General features: G+C 37.8%; 1 protein-coding gene across 1 annotated transcript; it reads left to right on the forward strand.

The window, feature by feature from the left end:
* Positions 1–3,439: 3,439 nt before the first annotated feature.
* Positions 3,440–7,859, forward strand: LOC149833039 (putative methyltransferase PMT15). The gene is made up of 6 exons (XM_090013355.1): positions 3,440–4,129; positions 4,672–4,882; positions 5,047–5,344; positions 5,430–5,822; positions 5,969–6,046; positions 7,577–7,859. The coding sequence occupies exons 1-6, from the start codon at positions 3,440–3,442 to the stop codon at positions 7,824–7,826; spliced, it is 1,920 nt and encodes a 639-aa protein (XP_089869481.1). The 3' UTR covers positions 7,827–7,859.
* The last annotated feature ends 11,801 nt before the right edge of the window (positions 7,860–19,660 follow it).

Genomic DNA, 19,660 nt, shown 5'->3' on the forward strand with positions numbered 1-19,660 from the left:
AAAGCCCTCTCTTGGGTGGAAAATGCTTTCCCAAGGGGGGGAGGTGTGACCTGGGTTTCCAAAGAAACTGTTTATTTGGGTAGAAACAGGAAAATGTGTGGGCCCCGCTGTCTCTTTTCCCGCTTGGTGTTTGCTTCAACCAAGGCATGAAAAAAAGCCGCACTTTCATGTGAAAGATGCCTTTTGGGACCACGTTGCAAGCGGTGACACCATCATTCAGGAGATATGGTCCCAATGCGCCACCTGCCACGTAGCTCCACAGCATGCTGCAAAGCGTCAGTTTGCGCACTCGTTACAAGTTCAAAACCCACGGGTAGCGTACATTGCTGCAAGGTCGAAGCTGGGTGTACTCCCCAGTGAACATGCACGGAAGACATCAAGGGTTTTACCAACCTAAGGCCAGCCGTGATTGGTGATGGGGAGTTTTCTTTTGGATTGCCTAAAAAAAAATAAAGAAGCTTGAATCATGTTTACAATCTTCTTTTTCTTATTTTCAAATGTTTATATTAGCTTTGAGATGGATGTTTAAGGTTGTTTCTTAAACAAGTCTCTTCTTAATCAATTGTGAGCCATTAATTTTTCACCATTCTAGAATTCGATCTTGTGATATGTTGAAAGAAAATTATTTAACCTATTAACATAATAAACAAAAGAACCTATACAATTAGATCCAATATTTTGCATCTAGACCTTTTTTTTTTTCAATTTGACTATACGAATGTGATATACATGTTTGGTTTCTTAGGAATTGGTTCTTGAAGTGTCTGATTCCAACATATAAATACATTTTGGTGAGGTTTGCAAATTAATAGATAAACTTTTCATAAATACTAAAGCTTCAAAAAATTGTATGGTTCTTAACAAATACGCAATTGTAGATCCAGTTAAAAAAATCTTGCAAATGATCAGTTCATATATATATATATATATATATATATATATATATATATATATATATATATATATATATATATATATATATATATGGCAAATATTTGCTGCTAATGAAGGTAAGAAACTAATGAGCTAGCAATCATGATAGGTGCAACCTGCATCGACTCTATCTAATCACGTAAATGTGTTCAACATAGTTTGTTTGTTAAGGATGAAGCCTTGGATCATGCATTTTTTTATGTAAAAATATGATTTTTGTGTTATGAAATTTTGGCACATTGTGGGCTATTGATTTTTGGACCCTTTAGAAACCTAATTATTTGTCATAATTGCATGATTTAAAACAAGTTTCCTATTAAACAAACCATGTAGATCACATATGCAATATTTGATGTAGAAAAAATTAGAAATTTTTGAAGAAAAGAGTGATTTCTACTTATTAGTTTCTTACCTTAGTTAGCAGCCAATATTTACCCATATATATATATATATATATATATATATATATATATATATATATATTATAGTTAAATAAAAATATGTTAACTGGAGTATGAACCTAGATTTTTATGGTTTTTTTTTCTTAAATTTCACCCTACACATATGATCCAGATACTTGGTTTTATAGAAATAAACTCTTGGATCATCCTATTAAGATGCATAAGAAGGATCTTTTAAGGCTTGAAAATCAAAGGCTCAAAATTTTTGTAAATATTTAATAATCTAAAAATCATAATGTTTTATCGAAAATACATGATCCAACAGTCGATCCTAGCAAATGGACCAGATTGATTGCATTATATGATTGGATTTGCAAAAAAAATATAGGACATGACTAATTCACACTACTGTTGGATATTTTCAATTAACATATTATAGTGACTCACACACACACACATATATATATATATATATTAGAGAGAGAGAGGATGTGTGTAGGCAGCAAGTAGGGATGGCAGTGGACCGGGGGAAAGCGGGGCCCCGCCCCGCCTCGTTTGGACCGGGGATGAAGGGTATGAAACGGGGATGGAGGCGGGGACGAAGGTTAAAATCCATCCCCGTCTGGGGGTGGAGGCAGGGATGGACGTGCACTTGTCCCCGCCCCGCCCCGTCCCCGCCTCATCCCCGCCCCAACCACTTTTCCCCGCAATATTCCTGCCCCGCCCCGCCCCGCCTCATCCCCGTTTGAACCGGGGATGGAGGACATGAAACGGAGATGAAGGCAGGGATGGAGGATAAAATCCATTCCCCGCCAGGGATGGAGGCGGGGTCCCCCACCCCGCCCCGCCCCACTGCCATCCCTAGCAGCAACTGACGAGAAAACAGGAAGTGGAAAATAGGACCTTCAAATCAGACCCTAGGCGGGGACAAGGGGATATGGATCACTTATAATGCTGATGTCCTAAGGATAGATATGTCATTTTCAGACAAGAGAAGAGTCGTCAAAAAGCTCGGTTAGTCCTGTAACCTTGAGAGAGCAGCAAGGTATTCATCTTTAGGTTATACCTACATTTTAATAGAAAAAAGGAATAAAAAGGATTCCTTAGAGTGCAAAAAAGAAGGGGAACCGAAAAAACTTTTTTCTCACTCCCCCATCATTAAACTCATCCCCAAACCAATTGGAGGAAGAAAGGTAGCGTCGCCTGTGCTGCGGAGTAACCAAGCAGGCAAGCAACCAACTTTGACAGTCCACCACACCAAATCGTTTTACTTTTTTTTTCTTTGTTTATTTCATCACAGAATCATGCCCACCAGCCAGAGGACTGTATACTGGTAGGACGATGGGTTAGTGTGGGGACCCACTTAATTCCTATGGTTTAAGAAGTTACTAAAGTTGGCTCCTACAGTCTAAATACAATTCAAGGATGACCACCTGTCTTTTGATTTCTTTCTTTATTTGGTTGCATGCATAGCAGATAGACACAGGCTAAAACAAAGCCCGAATCGACCGGGAAGTAAACAGAGTCGGGTCAAATTGACTCGGACTACCAAGTATCCACTCCCTTCTCAATCATGTGTCTCCTTGACTAAGATCCAGTGATCCTTTCTCTCAATTTGGTAACTTCTCCCTCATAGGAAACCTGTAAGCAATTCTAGAAGCTTATTAACGACCCCTAATCTCTCTCTCTCTCTCTCTTCTCTCTCTCTCTCTCTCTCTCTCTCTCTCTCTCTCTCTCGAGTTTTTAGACACCGAGATAACGACTAGCGTAGTCTGCGTTGGTTCCCTTCAGCATGGCCATGATGTGAGAGAACTACTATAAATGCCAAAAAGGCTCCATATAGGGTGGTCTTCCTCACGCCACCCTCTTCCTCCTCCTGTGCTATATATCACTCTCCCTTCATATTCTGCTGGTACCTCTCTCTCTCATGACCATCATGTGAGAGGGAGTGAGTGACCAAACAGAGACATAGAGAAACCAAAAGACTCCTCGTAAGGTGGATTCCATCCTCCCCCTCTTTCCTTAACCAATACCCAAAATTCTCTCTCTGTCTTTCTCTCTCTAGAGTCTAGACAAACACCCACGAACTTCCCTTTCCACCGGCCATGAAGACAGCAACCTCACCCATCGCCAGGATCTTCCAGTCCTACTGGAAGAAGAAGGCCAATCTCCTTTCCCTAACGCTCGTCGCCAGCCTCTGCTCCCTCTCCTATCTCCTGGGCATGTACCAACACGGCACCGGGGCCGCCTCCGTCGTCCGCTCAGGCATCTCCTGCACCGTCCCGGCGAGCTTCAACGTCTCCGGGTACCATTCGGTGGAGCTCGACTTCGCCGCGCACCACCAGGCCGAGCCCTTGGCCGTGCCCGGCAGCGGCCGCGGCGACGACCGGTTGCGCTCCTTCCCGCCCTGCGACGCCCGTTATAGCGAGTACACCCCCTGCGAGGACCGCGACCGGTCGCTGCGCTTCGATCGCGAGCGGCTCATCTACCGGGAGCGCCACTGTCCTGACCGGAACGAGCTCCTCAAGTGCCGGATCCCTGCGCCTTACGGGTACAGGGTGCCATTTCGGTGGCCGGAAAGCCGGGAATGGGCCTGGTTTGCCAACGTGCCGCACCGGGAGCTCACGGTCGAGAAGGCCATCCAGAATTGGGTACGGGTGGAGGGCGACCGCTTCCGCTTCCCCGGCGGCGGCACCATGTTCCCAAACGGGGCCAATGCGTATATCGACGACATTGAGAGGCTGATTCCCCTCCGGGACGGATCGATCAAAACCGCCATTGATACCGGTTGTGGGGTAAGAGACGACCCCGACGCCCTGAACCCTCTGCCCTTCATTGTTTCCTTCGTCTCTCTTCTCTCTCTTTCTTTAGCTTTATGTTGTAACTTGGTATTGTTATAATGTTGGTCACGGTGAAATTTGTGTTCTCTATTGAGTTTGGAGTATCGGAATTCGGTGATGGTTGGTGAATTTCAGCGGTTATTTTGGTGTCTCGTTTGTTGGTTTTCATTGTTTGGTCTCCTGGAGTATGATGATGGGTTTCTTGCAGAATTGCGAGATTTTGGGATGATTTTCCTGACCGAGAAAAGAGGGTTGATATCTTCTTTCTTTCCTAACTTAACTAACTACTTCATGCCAAATTTGGGCGGTGTTATCATTGTTGCTTTCTTTTCTTTTCCTACTCATTTTGAAGTTTTGCTTAGTGGGTATCTTGCTGCTTGAATTATCTTCTTGAAACGGAAAATTAAGGTGGTCTGTTTCCTTTTTTGCTCGAGAGATGCCAGATTTCCTGCAAATGAATTCTATGCGGTTTTGTTGAGTCCAATTTCTCAATTCAGGTAGCGAGTTGGGGATCGTACCTCCTGTCGAGGGACATATTGGCCATGTCGTTTGCCCCGCGGGATACACATGAAGCTCAGGTTCAGTTCGCGCTAGAACGTGGTGTCCCAGCAATGATCGGAGTCATGGCTTCCAAGAGGCTCCCTTACCCATCTCGAGCTTTCGACATGGCCCACTGCTCCCGTTGCTTGATTCCATGGCATCAATATGGTAAAGCAAAACAGAGCTCTCATATCAGAATTACAATTTGAACTCAATTACTCTAATAAATATGGTAAAGCAAAACAGAGCTCTCATATCAGAATTACAATTTGAAAGAAATTTGAGGTTATCAACCTGTCGAAACCCATTCTGAATGGTAATTCTTGATGTAGATGGGAAATACCTGATCGAGGTTGATCGAATCCTTCGGCCTGGTGGTTACTGGATTCTTTCTGGCCCCCCCATCAACTGGAAGAGCCATTGGAAGGGGTGGCAGAGGACCCAGCAGGATCTGAGGGCAGAGCAATCTGCAATCGAAGCGGTAGCAAGGAGCCTCTGCTGGAAGAAGATAAAGGAGAAGAACGACATTGCAATCTGGCAGAAACCCACTAACCACATTCACTGTAAGCTCAGTAGGAAGGTGTTCAAGTCACCACCCTTCTGTCGAGGACAGGATCCTGATTCTGCATGGTGAGTTTTGCCCCCCCCTTTGGAAAGTGATACAAGAGATTCATCTCTAATTTTGTCTAAGATGGTATCTTTATGTATCTTGTAGGTATAATAATATGGAGGCATGCATAACGCCTCTTCCGGAGGTTGGCGGGATACATGAGATAGCAGGAGGACAGTTGAAGAGATGGCCAGAGAGATTAACAGCGGTGCCTCCCAGAATTAGCAGCGGGAACATTCAAGGTGTTACCGAGGAGGTTTACAAGGCAGACACAGAGCTCTGGAAGAAGAGATTGGGGTATTACAAAGCTGTGATAAACCAGCTGGAACAGAAAGGGAGGTACAGGAATATATTGGATATGAACGCTTACCTTGGGGGATTTGCAACTGCGCTGATCGAAGATCCAGTATGGGTGATGAACGTCGTTCCTGTGGAGGCAAAAGTTGATACATTGGGAGCGATATATGAAAGAGGGTTAATTGGGACTTACATGAGCTGGTAAGAATCTGTAACTATGTAGTTTGCCAATTGAGCTCATTTCCTGGCATGAACACATTTCTCATTGCATCTGCCAGTGTTCTGCTTGAAATTTCGAACTTGGCATCAGTTTGCCTCTTCATCTTCTTCTCTGGAAAATGTTTCAGGTGTGAAGCAATGTCTACATATCCAAGGACGTACGATTTCTTACATGCTGATTCAGTGTTTACCTTGTACAAGGACAGGTATGAAAAACTTCCCTCTTCTAAATTACAGTTTGCTTTCTACAAACACATTAATCAATTGTCTGAATACCAAATCAAGACAGTACTTGATTTTGTTTCTTCTCGATCATTTTCTCGGTCTATTGATTTCGTTTTGAAGAGATCCAATGCTTCAAAATCTTTGAAAGTTATCCCCTGATTCTGGATCACATTGATTAAAATCATAAAGCTTACATGAACCAGATTATTTAATGGCTCATATACGTTTGAGTGGCTGCTGATCTGCTAATAATCTCTCTGTTCTGTGGGCAGGAAGGTTTATGCGACCTTCCTATGCTATGCATGCGTTCTCTTTGCCGTAACTCTTTGAGAATTTGTTCTGATTCTTTGCGTTCAAATCTGGAGCTGTTTCTTCTGCTTCTTCCATGTTTCAATCAAACTCTGAACTTTGCAGCTCCTTGGCAACCGTTCACACGTTTGATTGTGCATCCAATGCCAGTGTTGCACATTTTCTTCACAGCTACCACAATCGTCTTTTGAATCTCCCTCCCCATGGGAATGATTTAGTAGAGAATTCTTGCATCCCTTTACTCCACCACTCTGTTCCAATGTGAATTTCTAGATTTCTTACTCACTCAAAATGTCGAGACGCACAATTATTTCCATTTCTTTGCTCCAAATTCTGAAATTGAGAGCTAATATCTGCAGTTTTGGCTACTTTTCTTTTAATTTTCTGAATTTGGTATGGAGTTGTTCTTTTTCTTCTAATTCTCTGCAATCTCGGCAATCCTTATGTTGATCTACCTTTCAGTTGCAGAATTCTACTGATTATCTCTCTTCTGCCTTGACGTGCAGTGAATTTCCATGTTTCATACCTCTTTATACTTTCATCTTCTCTTTTTCATGTTTTGGACTCAATCTGAAGCAAGAATCACATAATTGTCATGAAAAATCCCGTGCATCTGCTCAATGGCAGTGGAGCCGCCTGTGATTCTCTGCGGATTTGTCTCCGTCCGGGCTTCTGACTCAGATATCCGAGTCTAGTTGGAGAAATTCTTCTTCCACGAAGAATCAAAACTCACTGTATTCTAGAGAGCAGGTCGGGCGATATGCCAAATCATGTGTTTGGCATCATCACCTTCCATCCATGTGATCAACAGCAGCCATTGTGCTGATAATGATGTCACGCGGTCCATCACTGGGCCGAGGGAGAATAAGATGCAATGTGATTGCACACTTTGAGTGTGCTGCTGCACCTGATCACCATCTTATCTTTGGGATACAGCCTGTCAGCTATGTGGCCCAACAGTAGAGGGAGGGTGATCAGGTGCAGCAGCAGTGCAGCACAATAACATTGCACCTGATCTTCCCTCCTGTTGGCCAGCCTCGCTGTTTGTACAGTAACGAAAGATGAACCAAAACGCTGAGGGATCGGTGATTTGGCATATCACCTGTTCAGTTCTCTGTATTTCTCTATTGTTTGGACGGATGGACATAACTCTCTCTCTCTCTCTCTCTCTCTCTCTCTCTCTCTCTCTCTCTCTGTATCAGGTGCGAGATGGAGGACATACTGCTGGAGATGGATAGGATACTACGGCCGGAGGGGGCGGTGATATTGAGGGACGACGTGGACGTGATCGTGAAGGTGAAGTCGATGGTGGAAGGGATGCAGTGGGAGAGCCAGATCCTGGACCACGAGGATGGCCCCCTCCTCCGAGAGAAGCTCCTCATCGCCCGCAAGTCCTACTGGACCGCCCCTGACCACCAGCCCACCACCGACCATTTTCCCCCTTCTCTCTGAGTTTGAGCCAAAGAACCGACAGAGGATTAGTTCAAACACACCAACAAAATACAAAGGAGCAAAAATCGGAGGAGGAACGACGAAGCTCAAGAGCGCACCACCATTCTCGGCCGGAGCGAGACGGCCCCGTGTTTCCTCTGAGAGAGAGCTTCCGCCCACCCGCCTGGCCCTTTTTTTTCTTTTATTAATTTTAGTTTGGTCATTATTGTGTGAGAAATTCTTTTGTGCTTATCGATTCATTTGGGTGGGCTCCATTTTGCGTGTAATAATATAATGGATCTCTCTCTTTCTTTAGTGGCTTTCCTAAGTTGTTAGCTAATTAGAGAAACCTGCCAACATTAGGATTCTTACCGGCTTGAAGTATAAAGTTATAAACTCTCATCCCACCCACAACAAGGTAATTTGTGTTGAAATCATGATTAGAAAAATCATATTTCTTGATTCTTGAATGTGTTCATATTAAATCATTGAAAAGATTAAAAATAAACAAATAAAATATAATGCGAAAGCGTATCCTAATATATTGCTGCATTGGTAGATCTTGATGTGTTAAATCTTTTAAAACCTTTATAGGTGGCATTTTCTTCTCTAAACCTAACAAGAGATGGACAATTTTCTTTCTTGATAGGGAGGCAAAAGAGAACAGTCACTCTATGGTTTTGAGGGTCATAACATAATTGTAATCATTATATAGTTTTCTTTTCAATTCAATTCATCATAAAATCAGAAATTGATATATGAGGGTAAATGAGGTATCTGCATATTATTATAACCATACTTTATAAGATGTTGTATGGTTCAACCGTGTAAGATCACTTTATATAGACCTTCACCTTAAACGGTTTATAATATGTGATCAATTACATATGTAGGCCCACATGAAATTCCTAACAATCTTTCACTTAGGCCACATATGTTATTATATAATCACGCATTATACAATATCTTTATGAGCTAAAAAACATTGTCTTACCAGATGACATCTTCAACATTCTGATTCATCGATCATGTCAATATAAAACCAAAGTGATCTTCATTACAATCATCATAATTAGACCCATCAATGATCATGTATATCGACATAACCAACAACATAGATTAAGTATGGATTTAAAGCATGAAAATTACATGTAATGTGATCTGAATATGCCTATTTCCAACTAGTCCTGCCTTATTCTTTAGTGAGATCACAATAAATGAGTACATAATGAAACTGAAACCTGAGCTTTATACTGAAGTAATAAAATAAAACTTTATTTTATCTCAGAACATCTGAATATAAACTCTCACTAAACCAGTATATCATTAAATGATATAACACCCATTCAAGCAGTATACTCGTGAAAGACCTTGGGTGGTAAACCTTTGGTAAGCATATCCGCAATTATGGAGTTTATGCCAATATATTCAATAGATATCTGATCATTTTGCACTCTTTCTTTAACAACAAGGAACTTAATGTCTATATGTTTTGACTTTGATGAGCCCCTGTTATTGTTAAAATATAGTACTACCAAATTATTGTCACAAAACAACTTTAATGGTCTTTCAATGTTATCAAAAATTTACAGTCCAGTGACAAAATTGTGTAACCATATTCCATGATTAGATGCCTCATAATAGGCTACGAACTATGTCGCCATGATGGAAGATACAATGAGTGTCTGCTTAGCACTCCTCCAAGAGATAGCTCTTCCAGCCAATAGATAAGTATAACCTGATGTGGATCTATGACTGTCTTGGCACCCTGCAAAGTTAGAATCAGAATACCCAGTGACCTCTAACTGATTTAACTTCATGTATGTGAGCATGTAATCTTTTGTTCTTTATAAGTACCGCATAACCCGTTTGGTTGTTTTTCAATGATTAATTCTGGGGTTACTCAAATATCTGCCTAACATCCCAACAATGTATGTTATATCCGGACGTGTACACACTTGATTATACATAAGACTTCATACATCAGATGCATAAATTTTTTTTTCTATATCCTTAACTTCAAACTGATGTTTGGGGCACTGAGCGGGACTAAACTTGTCTTCCTTAGCAATAGAGGTGTCACCCGGTTGCCAATCCAAATTTGTCAAGAATCCTTTCGATATAGTTCTTTTGTCATAATTCAAGAATACCTCGAGAATGATCTTGATGTATCTGAATTCCTAATACAAAAGAGGTGTCACCAAGATCTTTCATTCAAATTTCTTTGTCAGAAATTTCTTGATTTCATGCAATAAGCCTATATTATTACTGGCAAGTAGTATGTTATCGACATATAAAACCTAGAAAATGTATTTACTTACACTAAATTTATGGTATATTCATCAACCACATTTATCTCAAAACCAAACAAAAGGACAACTTGATAAAATTTATGATACCATTGACAAAAAGTCTGCTTAAGTCCATAGATGGATTTCTTTAATTTACAAACCAGTTTCTTTGTATCGCTTGAGACAAAATATTCTGGTTGTATCATATATATTATCTTATCAATGTCACCATTAAAGAATGCAGTCTTTATATGCATCTAATGTAGTTACAAATCAAAATGAGCCACAAGTGCCATCATTATTCTGAAAGAGTCTTTCATAGAAACTGGAGAGAAAGTTTCTATATAGTCAATGCTTTTTCTTTGAATAAACTCTTTTGCAACAAGACATACCTTATATCTTTCCACATCACCCTTTGAATCTCTCTTAGTTTTAAATATCTATTTGCAATTAATGGGTTTCACACCTTCAAGTAATGGGACAAGATCTCATACGTCATTGTCTTTCATGGATTTAAACTCTTCATGCATGACATCTATCTACCTTTGAAAGTTAGAACTCTGTATAGCTTGATGAAAGTTGATTGGATCATTTTTCTTTATCTTCCTTTAAGCTAGTATCACCCTCATGTTCTTGAAAAAAAACAATATAGTCATCTAGAATTGTCCTTCTCCTCATTTTAATGGATTTTCTTAATGACACTTGTTCTTAAGTTACTTAAGGTATATCTTGAGGTTGTTGAATTTGTACTCCAAGAGTAAAAACTTGATTTTAGATAGGGAGATCTTAAACATTGCCTTGTTCTAGATTTGTTTGAACAATGTCAAAAATTGAAATCTGATCATTGTCAACAACTGTAGGAAGAGAAACATATTCTTCTTTAAAAGCTATGTCTTTTACCTTATCACCTCCCCCAAACTCAACATCTTCAAAGAAATAAACATTTTTCATCTCAAAAAATGACTTATTCACATGGTCATAGAATTTATAAACCCTAGATCTTTTAGAATATCTAACAAAATTGTAGCTAATCATTCTTGAGTCTAGTTTCTTTTCATGTGACCTATATGGCATTGCCTCAAATGCACATTCCCAAATATAAAAATGCTTCATACTAAGCTTTTGGCATATCCATATTTTATATGGGGTTTTAGTTACTGCTTTAATTTGTACTCTTTTCAATACATAAGCTGCAATCTTCAGTGCCTCTCTCTAGAGAGATTCTAGTAAAGTAGAATGATAAATCATACTCCTTACTATATATTTTAAGGTAATGTTTTGTCTCTCAACAACATCATTCATGCTAGAAGTGTCTGGTATGGTGTATTGTGGGACAATATTGTATTCCTCTAGAAATTTAGCAAATGGCCTCATATCTACCATAGTACTCACCACACGGTCAGATTTGATGACTTTAATCATTTTACTAAGTTGGGTTTCAATGTCAGCTTTAAATGATTTGAACACATCCAATGACTGAGACTTTTCATAAATCAAATATAGGTACCCATAATGAGAATAGTCGTCTATGAACGTAATAAAATATTATTGACCATTCCAAAAAAACTGTAGGGAATGGCCTATAAATATCCGTATGAATAAGTTCTAAAACGTCTATTCTCTTGCCGGCACCTATTTTCCTTATATTTGTTTGCTTTCATTTTATACACTTAACATAAATCTGAAAGTTGGTGAAATCAAGAGAATCAAGAATTTCACTTTTCACAAGCCTTTTAATTCTTTATTTAGAAATATAACATAAGTGCTTGTGCCATAATAAAGAAGAATTCTCATTGGCAATTTTTTTTTGTACCACGTGAACTTGAATGCAAGGTTTTATGATATAAGGCAATAATATTCAGCAAATATAGGTTATCGATTACTGATAAAGAACCAGTCACAATAAGATTTGAATTAAGAAATAACTTAAACTGACTATTTCCAAATAAATAAGAATAACCAAATTTGTCTAATGCGGAAATAGAAACCAAATTTCATCTAAATGACAGTACAATGTATATTTCTTTCAAATCTAAATAACAATCAGTCTTCAATAATAACCTAAATTTTTTTATTACCTCAACTTAAATTGATTTTTAATCGCCCACATAGGGTCATGCATGAAAGTGAATACAAATTTGTTATAAACATTCATGAGAGCATGCAAATTTGAATTATACAAGTGACATAGATTTTGATATCATGCATGAGAGCATGTAAATTTGAATTATATAAGTGGCATAATTTTTTTATATCATGAATGAGAGCATGTAAATTTGACTTATGCAAGTGGCATAGACTTTGATATCATGCATAAAAGCATGTAAGTTTAAGTTATGCAAGTGGCATAGAGTGACAAATTCATGCATGAAAGCATTAGAGAGTTATCTTGTGAGAATATAATGCTTGACTCTGACCTTTGACTTAATAATAAAGATAACTCCAGACCACGGGTCCATTTGAGGTGTTGGCAAGGCTAGGCTCTCTGAGATGGCTGGATCTATTTTGATCTCGTGTCCTCCCAAAAGAGGGAAGGGCGGTACAAGCTTTGTGAGACATGTGTTTTGAGAGCTGAAGGCACCTCTTATCCCCATCCCATGCAGGTTAGAGGATAGGTCTACGAGTGAGTCCTAGGCGGTAGTACCACAGCTCAGCAGAGTTAAGAATGCATGCCCGATTTCTTTATCGTCGATTTTGGTTTGGCGTAGGCCAAGACCTGGGAGCATGGGTCTGTTCTCCCAACCACTGCACTGCAGGATTGAATCGCTCTGGAAATACTCAATTAAGCCATAGGAGGGCAATAAAAAATACATTGAATAATAAATATTCCTATGGTTGTTTCTGGATGTCTCTACCCTCTTTTGTATCAGATGGGTTTGAATAACAAATGAAACAATTAATTATATTTTTAGGATAAGTGCTTCCATATGTATACTCATATATTGTAAATATGTAAAGATTTTTAAGTTTGCATGATTATTGCATATGAATTTTGTCACATGTAAATGAAAAAGACATGTTTATGATTTGTCACATGATTTAACTTGTTACAAGCCAAGGGCTTAGTTGATGCACGTGAGGTGCTTGTGTGTGCGAGGCACACGAGATGGGTCAACATAGGATATGTTTCATTATAATATTTGAATTGCAAAGTGCATAAATATTTTGATAGATGCCAAGTGAGTATGTATTTGAAATAATGCATGCCTTAGTCATAAGTTGGACATAAGTATAATTTCTCTTGAGCATAAAGAAAGTGAATGATAGTATTGCATGATAGATTATATTTTGGCTTCACTTTGAATTATGCTATAAATTATTGTTTCATTCATTTATGCAAATGATTATCATGTATATGAATATGTATTTATGAATGCCATGAAATGAATGATGGTTTATATGATTGAATATTATGTTCTTATTATGATATGGATTCCCTTGACTCTCATTTTTAAAATGATGAAAATTACACTTGATTGTATTATTTCAACTTGAATTGCATTTTTTAAGTTTAGTTTTGATTTCCTATGAGCACGTGGTTGATGCTCTACAATATTTACAGATAACCTCGTGGAGGCTTGAAGCAAAACGCGGGTTACTGTGTGGTTGAAGGCTCTATTCTTACATAGTATGATTCCTGGAGAGATCAGGCAGAAGTTTGAGAGAGTTAAAAACTTGTGTAAATTTTACTTTTTGTCTGAATCGTTACATTTAAAGAAGTGTAATACTTTGGAATGAGAACATTTTTAAATTTTGTTGTTTCATTCATGTTATGCTCTTGCATATGTGTAAACACCCCAAATTTTCCTCATCCATTCTTAAACACACTCCTCGTGCAGTGTCAACCCTGGTAGGTCAGTGTAGGACTCCAACCCCGAGTCTGTTTCAGAAAATATCATTTTACCCATTTTTATTAGGAAAATTACCATTTTACCCCTAGGTCATCCCGGACCCCAGTCAGTCGAAGTCAACCAAGCTCATTAGTCAGTTCAGAATAGTTAGAATGTCAGTCATTTCTAGCTCACCCAAGCTCACAGTGAGAAGGACACTTTCATTTCTGACCATTCCTGCCAAAATGGGATCATTTCTTCAAAAATGAGCTCATTTCTCACTCAGCTCCAAGTCAATTGTCTTTATATCAGTCATTCACAGTCAATTCTATTCCCCAGAGTCTAGCTTGAGCTCACCAGAAGTTCAAGTGCTCCGGTTTCAGTTCAAAACCATTTTCAAGTGTCTAGGAGCCCATTTTAGCCCATTCCAGCTCATTCAGCTGAAATTGAGTTGAGTCTAATCAGTTGAGCTAGTGTTCGAGCTTCAATTTTAGTTCATCTTAGTATTACCGATCTTTATCCCAGCTCAAGCCCAACTCTAGTTCGTAATTCACTTCACTCCAATGACCATTCCGTACCATTTCTGTAAAAATGACAGCTTTTCTTAAAAATTTAGTTGGAGAGTCCAGTTGAGTCAATGTCTTGTCAGTTCACTTGAGTTCTGAAACCCTAGAACCCAGTTTAATGTAGTTCATTTCAGTTCAATCCAGCTCAAACCCCAATTTTTAGTGTCACTTCGGCTCGGTAAAGACCGAAAACCATTTCTTGAACCATTTGGCAAATTTTATCAATTTTAACACTTTTTTAACTGGTACAAGTGTCAATCGGGGTTTAATATCCAAATTTCTTCATTCAGGGTTAGCATTTCGCATGACATTTCATATCATTTCTCAGCATTTCATAACATTTCATCACATTTCATTTCAATTTTTGAGATCCAGAACTCCGATTTTATAAATTCCAATCCAGATTGAGTTTTAAAAGTTTTTAGAAATCAATTTCAAACCCTGAGTTTCCAAAATTGATAATTCTACCCCCAGGATTCTAAATTTGGAAATATTTTCTTAAGAAAAACAATCTGCATTTCTTTCAAACTCAAATTTTCAAATTCTAAACTAGATTTGCTTCGCAACGGGGTATAAAACTTTAAATTCCGAGTTCATTTCAAAAACTGCCAAAAATAGCCTGTTTCGTTCAGATTTTTTTTTAAAAAGACTATTCTACCCCTATGATCTTCAAAATGAATTTCAAATTTGGAAAGTGAGCCCACTCTGAGATGGCTTGTCTACTTGTATTTTCTTTTAATAAAAAAAATAAACATTTTTTTTGCTATATTTTCTTTTATTTTATCATTTTTTTTATTTTTATTTCTTTTTTTAGAGGTGGGACCCACCAAGGTGGTCGACCAAGCCTCCAGCCCTCATTTCTTCTTCCTTCCTCTCCTTTCCTTCTTCTTCTTTCTTTTCTTTCCTTTCTTCCTTTTCTTTCTTTCCTTTCTTCCTTCTCTTTTCTTCTTTTCTTTCTCCCTTCCTTCCTTTCTCTCCTTGGTCCAGCCCACTCACGTATCACCCTTCTCTTCTCTTCCCTTCTCTTCTCTTCCCTTCTCTTCTCTTCCTTTTTTTCTTCCTTCCCTCTTTCTCTTCTTTCTTTCCTTTTCCTTCTTCCTCCCTTTCTTTCCTTCTTTCTTCCTCTTTCTTTCCTTCTTTCTTTCCCTCCTTTCTTTCTTTCCTTTCTCTATTGTTCAGCCACCATAAGACCCCACCTCTTTCCTATTCTCCCATCCAAGCATCATATGGTGGATGCCTTCCACTCCCTTTTCATTATCCCCTAAAAAAACCTAAGTTTTTTATATTTTTCCCCTAAGTTCACACAACCCTTTTTTCTCTCTCCCAATCTCTCTCTCTCTCTCACGTATCAATCTCTCTCCCTCTCTTTGTTACCTCCCAGCACTCCTTCCTTCAACCATAACACTTCCATACGTGAACATCTCTCTCTCTCTCTCTCTCTCTCCTCTCTTCTTCACTACCTCTACTTCCAGCTTCTTTCATCACCTAATTGCACCAACCAGTTTCTCTAGCACCTTGAAGAGGACGCCCAACCATTGTAGCCCCCTTTGTTGGAGCCACAATCACCTCCTTCAAGTCCAGCCGATCCACTCCATCAAGGTTGCAGCTGCAAGCTTCACCATCTTCAACACTACTCCAGCCGACATCCAGCTCTTCCTTCAAAGCACCTCCAACGCCTCAATTGCAGCCGATTCCTACCCAAATCTAAGGTAAGCCCCTCCTACTTTATTGGTTTTTCTCAAAAAAAAAAAATCATTGTATTTCCCTTATAAATAAGTTCATTTTGCTATGTGTTGCACATTAATGCTACACACATGAGATGATCCATCCGGTGGATGGATCGGATCTCTCATGTTAGTAGCCAACATCAAAGTTGAAACATGCCTCTATTGATTTTCATTTTAGTTTTATGTTTCATGCCATTTCATAATTAAAAATATGCATTTCAATTAGTTTTATAATGCATTTTACTCATTTTACATGGCTTTACCAATATTCCATGGTTTTTTGTTTTAATATAGAATCTAGTCGTTATTTTATGCATGCAATCTCGGTCAAAAATCCCATAAAATTCATTTGTGAATCCCTCCGCTTGTATGTGATGTCTTGTCAAAAATCTAGGTCCGCTCAGATTTCGGAACTCTCTCTAGTAAATTGGATCCCAAACTGGGATTTTGCCCTCTTCAAAATTCCAGGTTCTATTTTAGCAGACAAGAACCTCCAGGATCTCCTAGATGGATGATCCAAATGTTTTATAAAAACATACAGTGGATCCCTGTTGGAATCTACTGTCCTTCAGTAATTTTTTAGATTTTTACAGCAAGACTTAGGTTCTGTTAAAAATCAATTTTCTCAAACCTTTGGGAAAATCTCACTTTTCCTTGTCAGTGTCCAGACTGACCCTAACCTACTGTGTTCGTTTAACCCATTGGTTGGATGCCAAAACTTACAACATAAAAGTTGTTTTTAACCCTTCCCTCTATCGTTTCCCAAAATTTGGAAATTTTTAGAACAACCTAAGTATTTTTTCCGAAATTAATTTCCCTATCTGTCCGATTCCTATGTCTGAGAATTTCAGAGATTGGTCTCTCATAATCCTCTGCTCTCTCTCAAACCATAACCCGAATCCCAATACTATAAAATAAGGATCTTCCTCTGTTTGTCAGAGACATTTTCGCAAAATTTCATCTATTTTCTCATCTGTCTGCTATTTTCCCCATAATTGTTTTTGAAACCTGTTTGTCTGCCCTAGATCCTAGAGTCGTCGGATTCTGATCCGACTTGCCGGAGCTGTCTAGCTCCGACCATAGGTCAAAACCAGAATCTGTAAAAGGAAAAAATATTTTCCTAACTGTCTTCTATCACCCCATAAAATTTGGGAAATTTTTATAGAAGTTTAGCATCCTAAATCCAATTTAGAATTAGCATTTTAGGCAAAAACTTTATTTTTAAGATTTCTAGCTAATTTTTTATATTAAAAAATATCAAAAATATATATTTTTGAGCTTCATTCTATTTTTAGGATTAGTATAGGTATCCATGCCAAATTTGGCTCAAATTCAAGTTCATTTTCTTTGTATGTTAATTTACTTTTAAATTCAGAAGAGAAAATCAGGCAAAAATCAAGTCAAATTTGATATTTTGTGATATTTTTGATATTTTAGGGTTTTATAATATAAATAAGCATATCATGTCATATTAGGGTTAATTTCAATGTCATTTGCATTTCAATTTCTCATTTTTGCAAAATTTATTCGAGAAAACCCTGGTTTCAAGGCCATAGTCTTGTTATCAGGGGCATTTTGGTCATTTTGACCTCAATTTCGAAATTTCAAACTTCAATTTTTCAAATTTTCATGCATATTATCATATTTCATCATATTGTGTTTGATTTTATTTCATTTGATTTTCAAATTTCCAAATTTTATAAAAATTCTTTTAGAAAACCCTGATTTCAAGGTCATCAGGGGTATTTTGATGTTTTTTACTCTAATTTTGAATTTCCAAGTTTATTTTCGAAATTTATTCCTTATTTCTCATGTTTATATCAAGTGGGGTATGAATTTGGGTTTATATCTGAATAATATCTGATAATTTTCAATATTTTTGGATAAATTTAAAAAAACCTACATTTCTTTGCTAACATGTTTTCTAGTTTTGCAAGAATATTAAAAAAAAAGACTTTTATTTGCTTATTTCATTCAATTTAATATAATATCAAGTTGTAATAATTTGGAATAAGAGTTACTTTTCAGCTTAGAATAGGACTGCATTGCATATAGTTTAATTTCTGGAAATTTTTAATATCTGATATATGATGCATGCACATTTTCCAAAATCACTATGGTTGACATGAATGGCACATGCACAAGCTCTTAGGGAGTTCACGAATTTGGTGAGATTTGTATTTATGGTCATAGTCAGAATACGAAGAAAATCAAGATTTGTGATCTTCGTATTAGCCACATTCAACCTACACTCTTAGGCTAATTTAAAAAATGCACTGTATTTCTCAAAATTTCAAAAAGGATTTTCCAATTCCTCAAAGAATTCTCTTTTAAATACATTCATTCATTCAATTTGCATCATTTTCAAAATTATTTTCCAATTCCATTTCAGAGAAATCAATTTTCTTCAAAAATTTCCAAGTCTTTCTCAAGATTTGATTTTCTCAAAACTCTGAATTTTCAAATGAGATTTCAAAGTATTTCCAAAGTTCAAAATCATGATTTTCTAAGATTTTCACAATCTCAATTTCATTTTCAAATCCCAAAATCAATTTTTCCAAAGTTCCTTGAATTACTTCTGAAATTGATTTTTCCAGAATTCTCAAATCCTATTTAGAAATCAATTTCTTCAGAAAAGCAATCCAAATCTCAAAATCAATTTTCTCAAAGTTCAAGTTCTCCTGAGAATCCATTTTCATTCAAGATTCATTTTCCAATGCAATTTCTGATTTCCAAAAAAATTCAATGATTTTCTCAGGAATTCCATTTTCAAGCACTTTTCCAGTCACTTTCCAAGCATATCTCAATTTTCTAAGGCAAACATCATGTTTCTCAAATTTGCATATTTTCAAAAATCCATAACACATGCCTGATTCTCTATGCATTCTAGGAAAATAGAGCATAATTTAGATAATTTAACTTAGTCAAAGCGCACATTTGATCCTTGGTTTGATTACCCCTGGTAAAGGCGCCAGGAACGATCGAACCTCGTACCGACAAGCGGATCCCATTCCACGGAATTTTCCCAATTTTTTTTTAAAATGGAGGCGAGTGATTTTCAAAACCATTTTCAAAACTTTGGTTGAGTTTGACTCGCAGAATCGTTTTCTCTCTCGCAGAGGGAGGGGAAAAATTTTTGCGATGATAACAATATGGTTTAGAACTTCAAATTTTTATGTAACTCCTCAATTATCTTAAATCTTGAAATATTTTATCTTCTGCATTTCTTTTTTTTCATGGGGGAGTCCCTTAGAGTAATAATTCAAATCAGGTTGTGTCTATGGATGATTCTGTACTGGATCTGATACTGAGAGGCTAATATACACTCGCGCTTGCACTCAAAAGGACCGTCTAGCATTTGGAATGGTTGAAATGTGGCTATAGATGAACTTGTTGGCATATTACTTTTGGGAACCATGTGAATTGTTTATATAAATGAAA

The sequence above is a fragment of the Nuphar pumila genome, chromosome 7 (assembly GCF_984573655.1).
Source record: "Nuphar pumila chromosome 7, dmNupPumi1.hap1.1, whole genome shotgun sequence".
In the NCBI taxonomy this organism is placed as follows: Eukaryota; Viridiplantae; Streptophyta; class Magnoliopsida; order Nymphaeales; family Nymphaeaceae; genus Nuphar; species Nuphar pumila.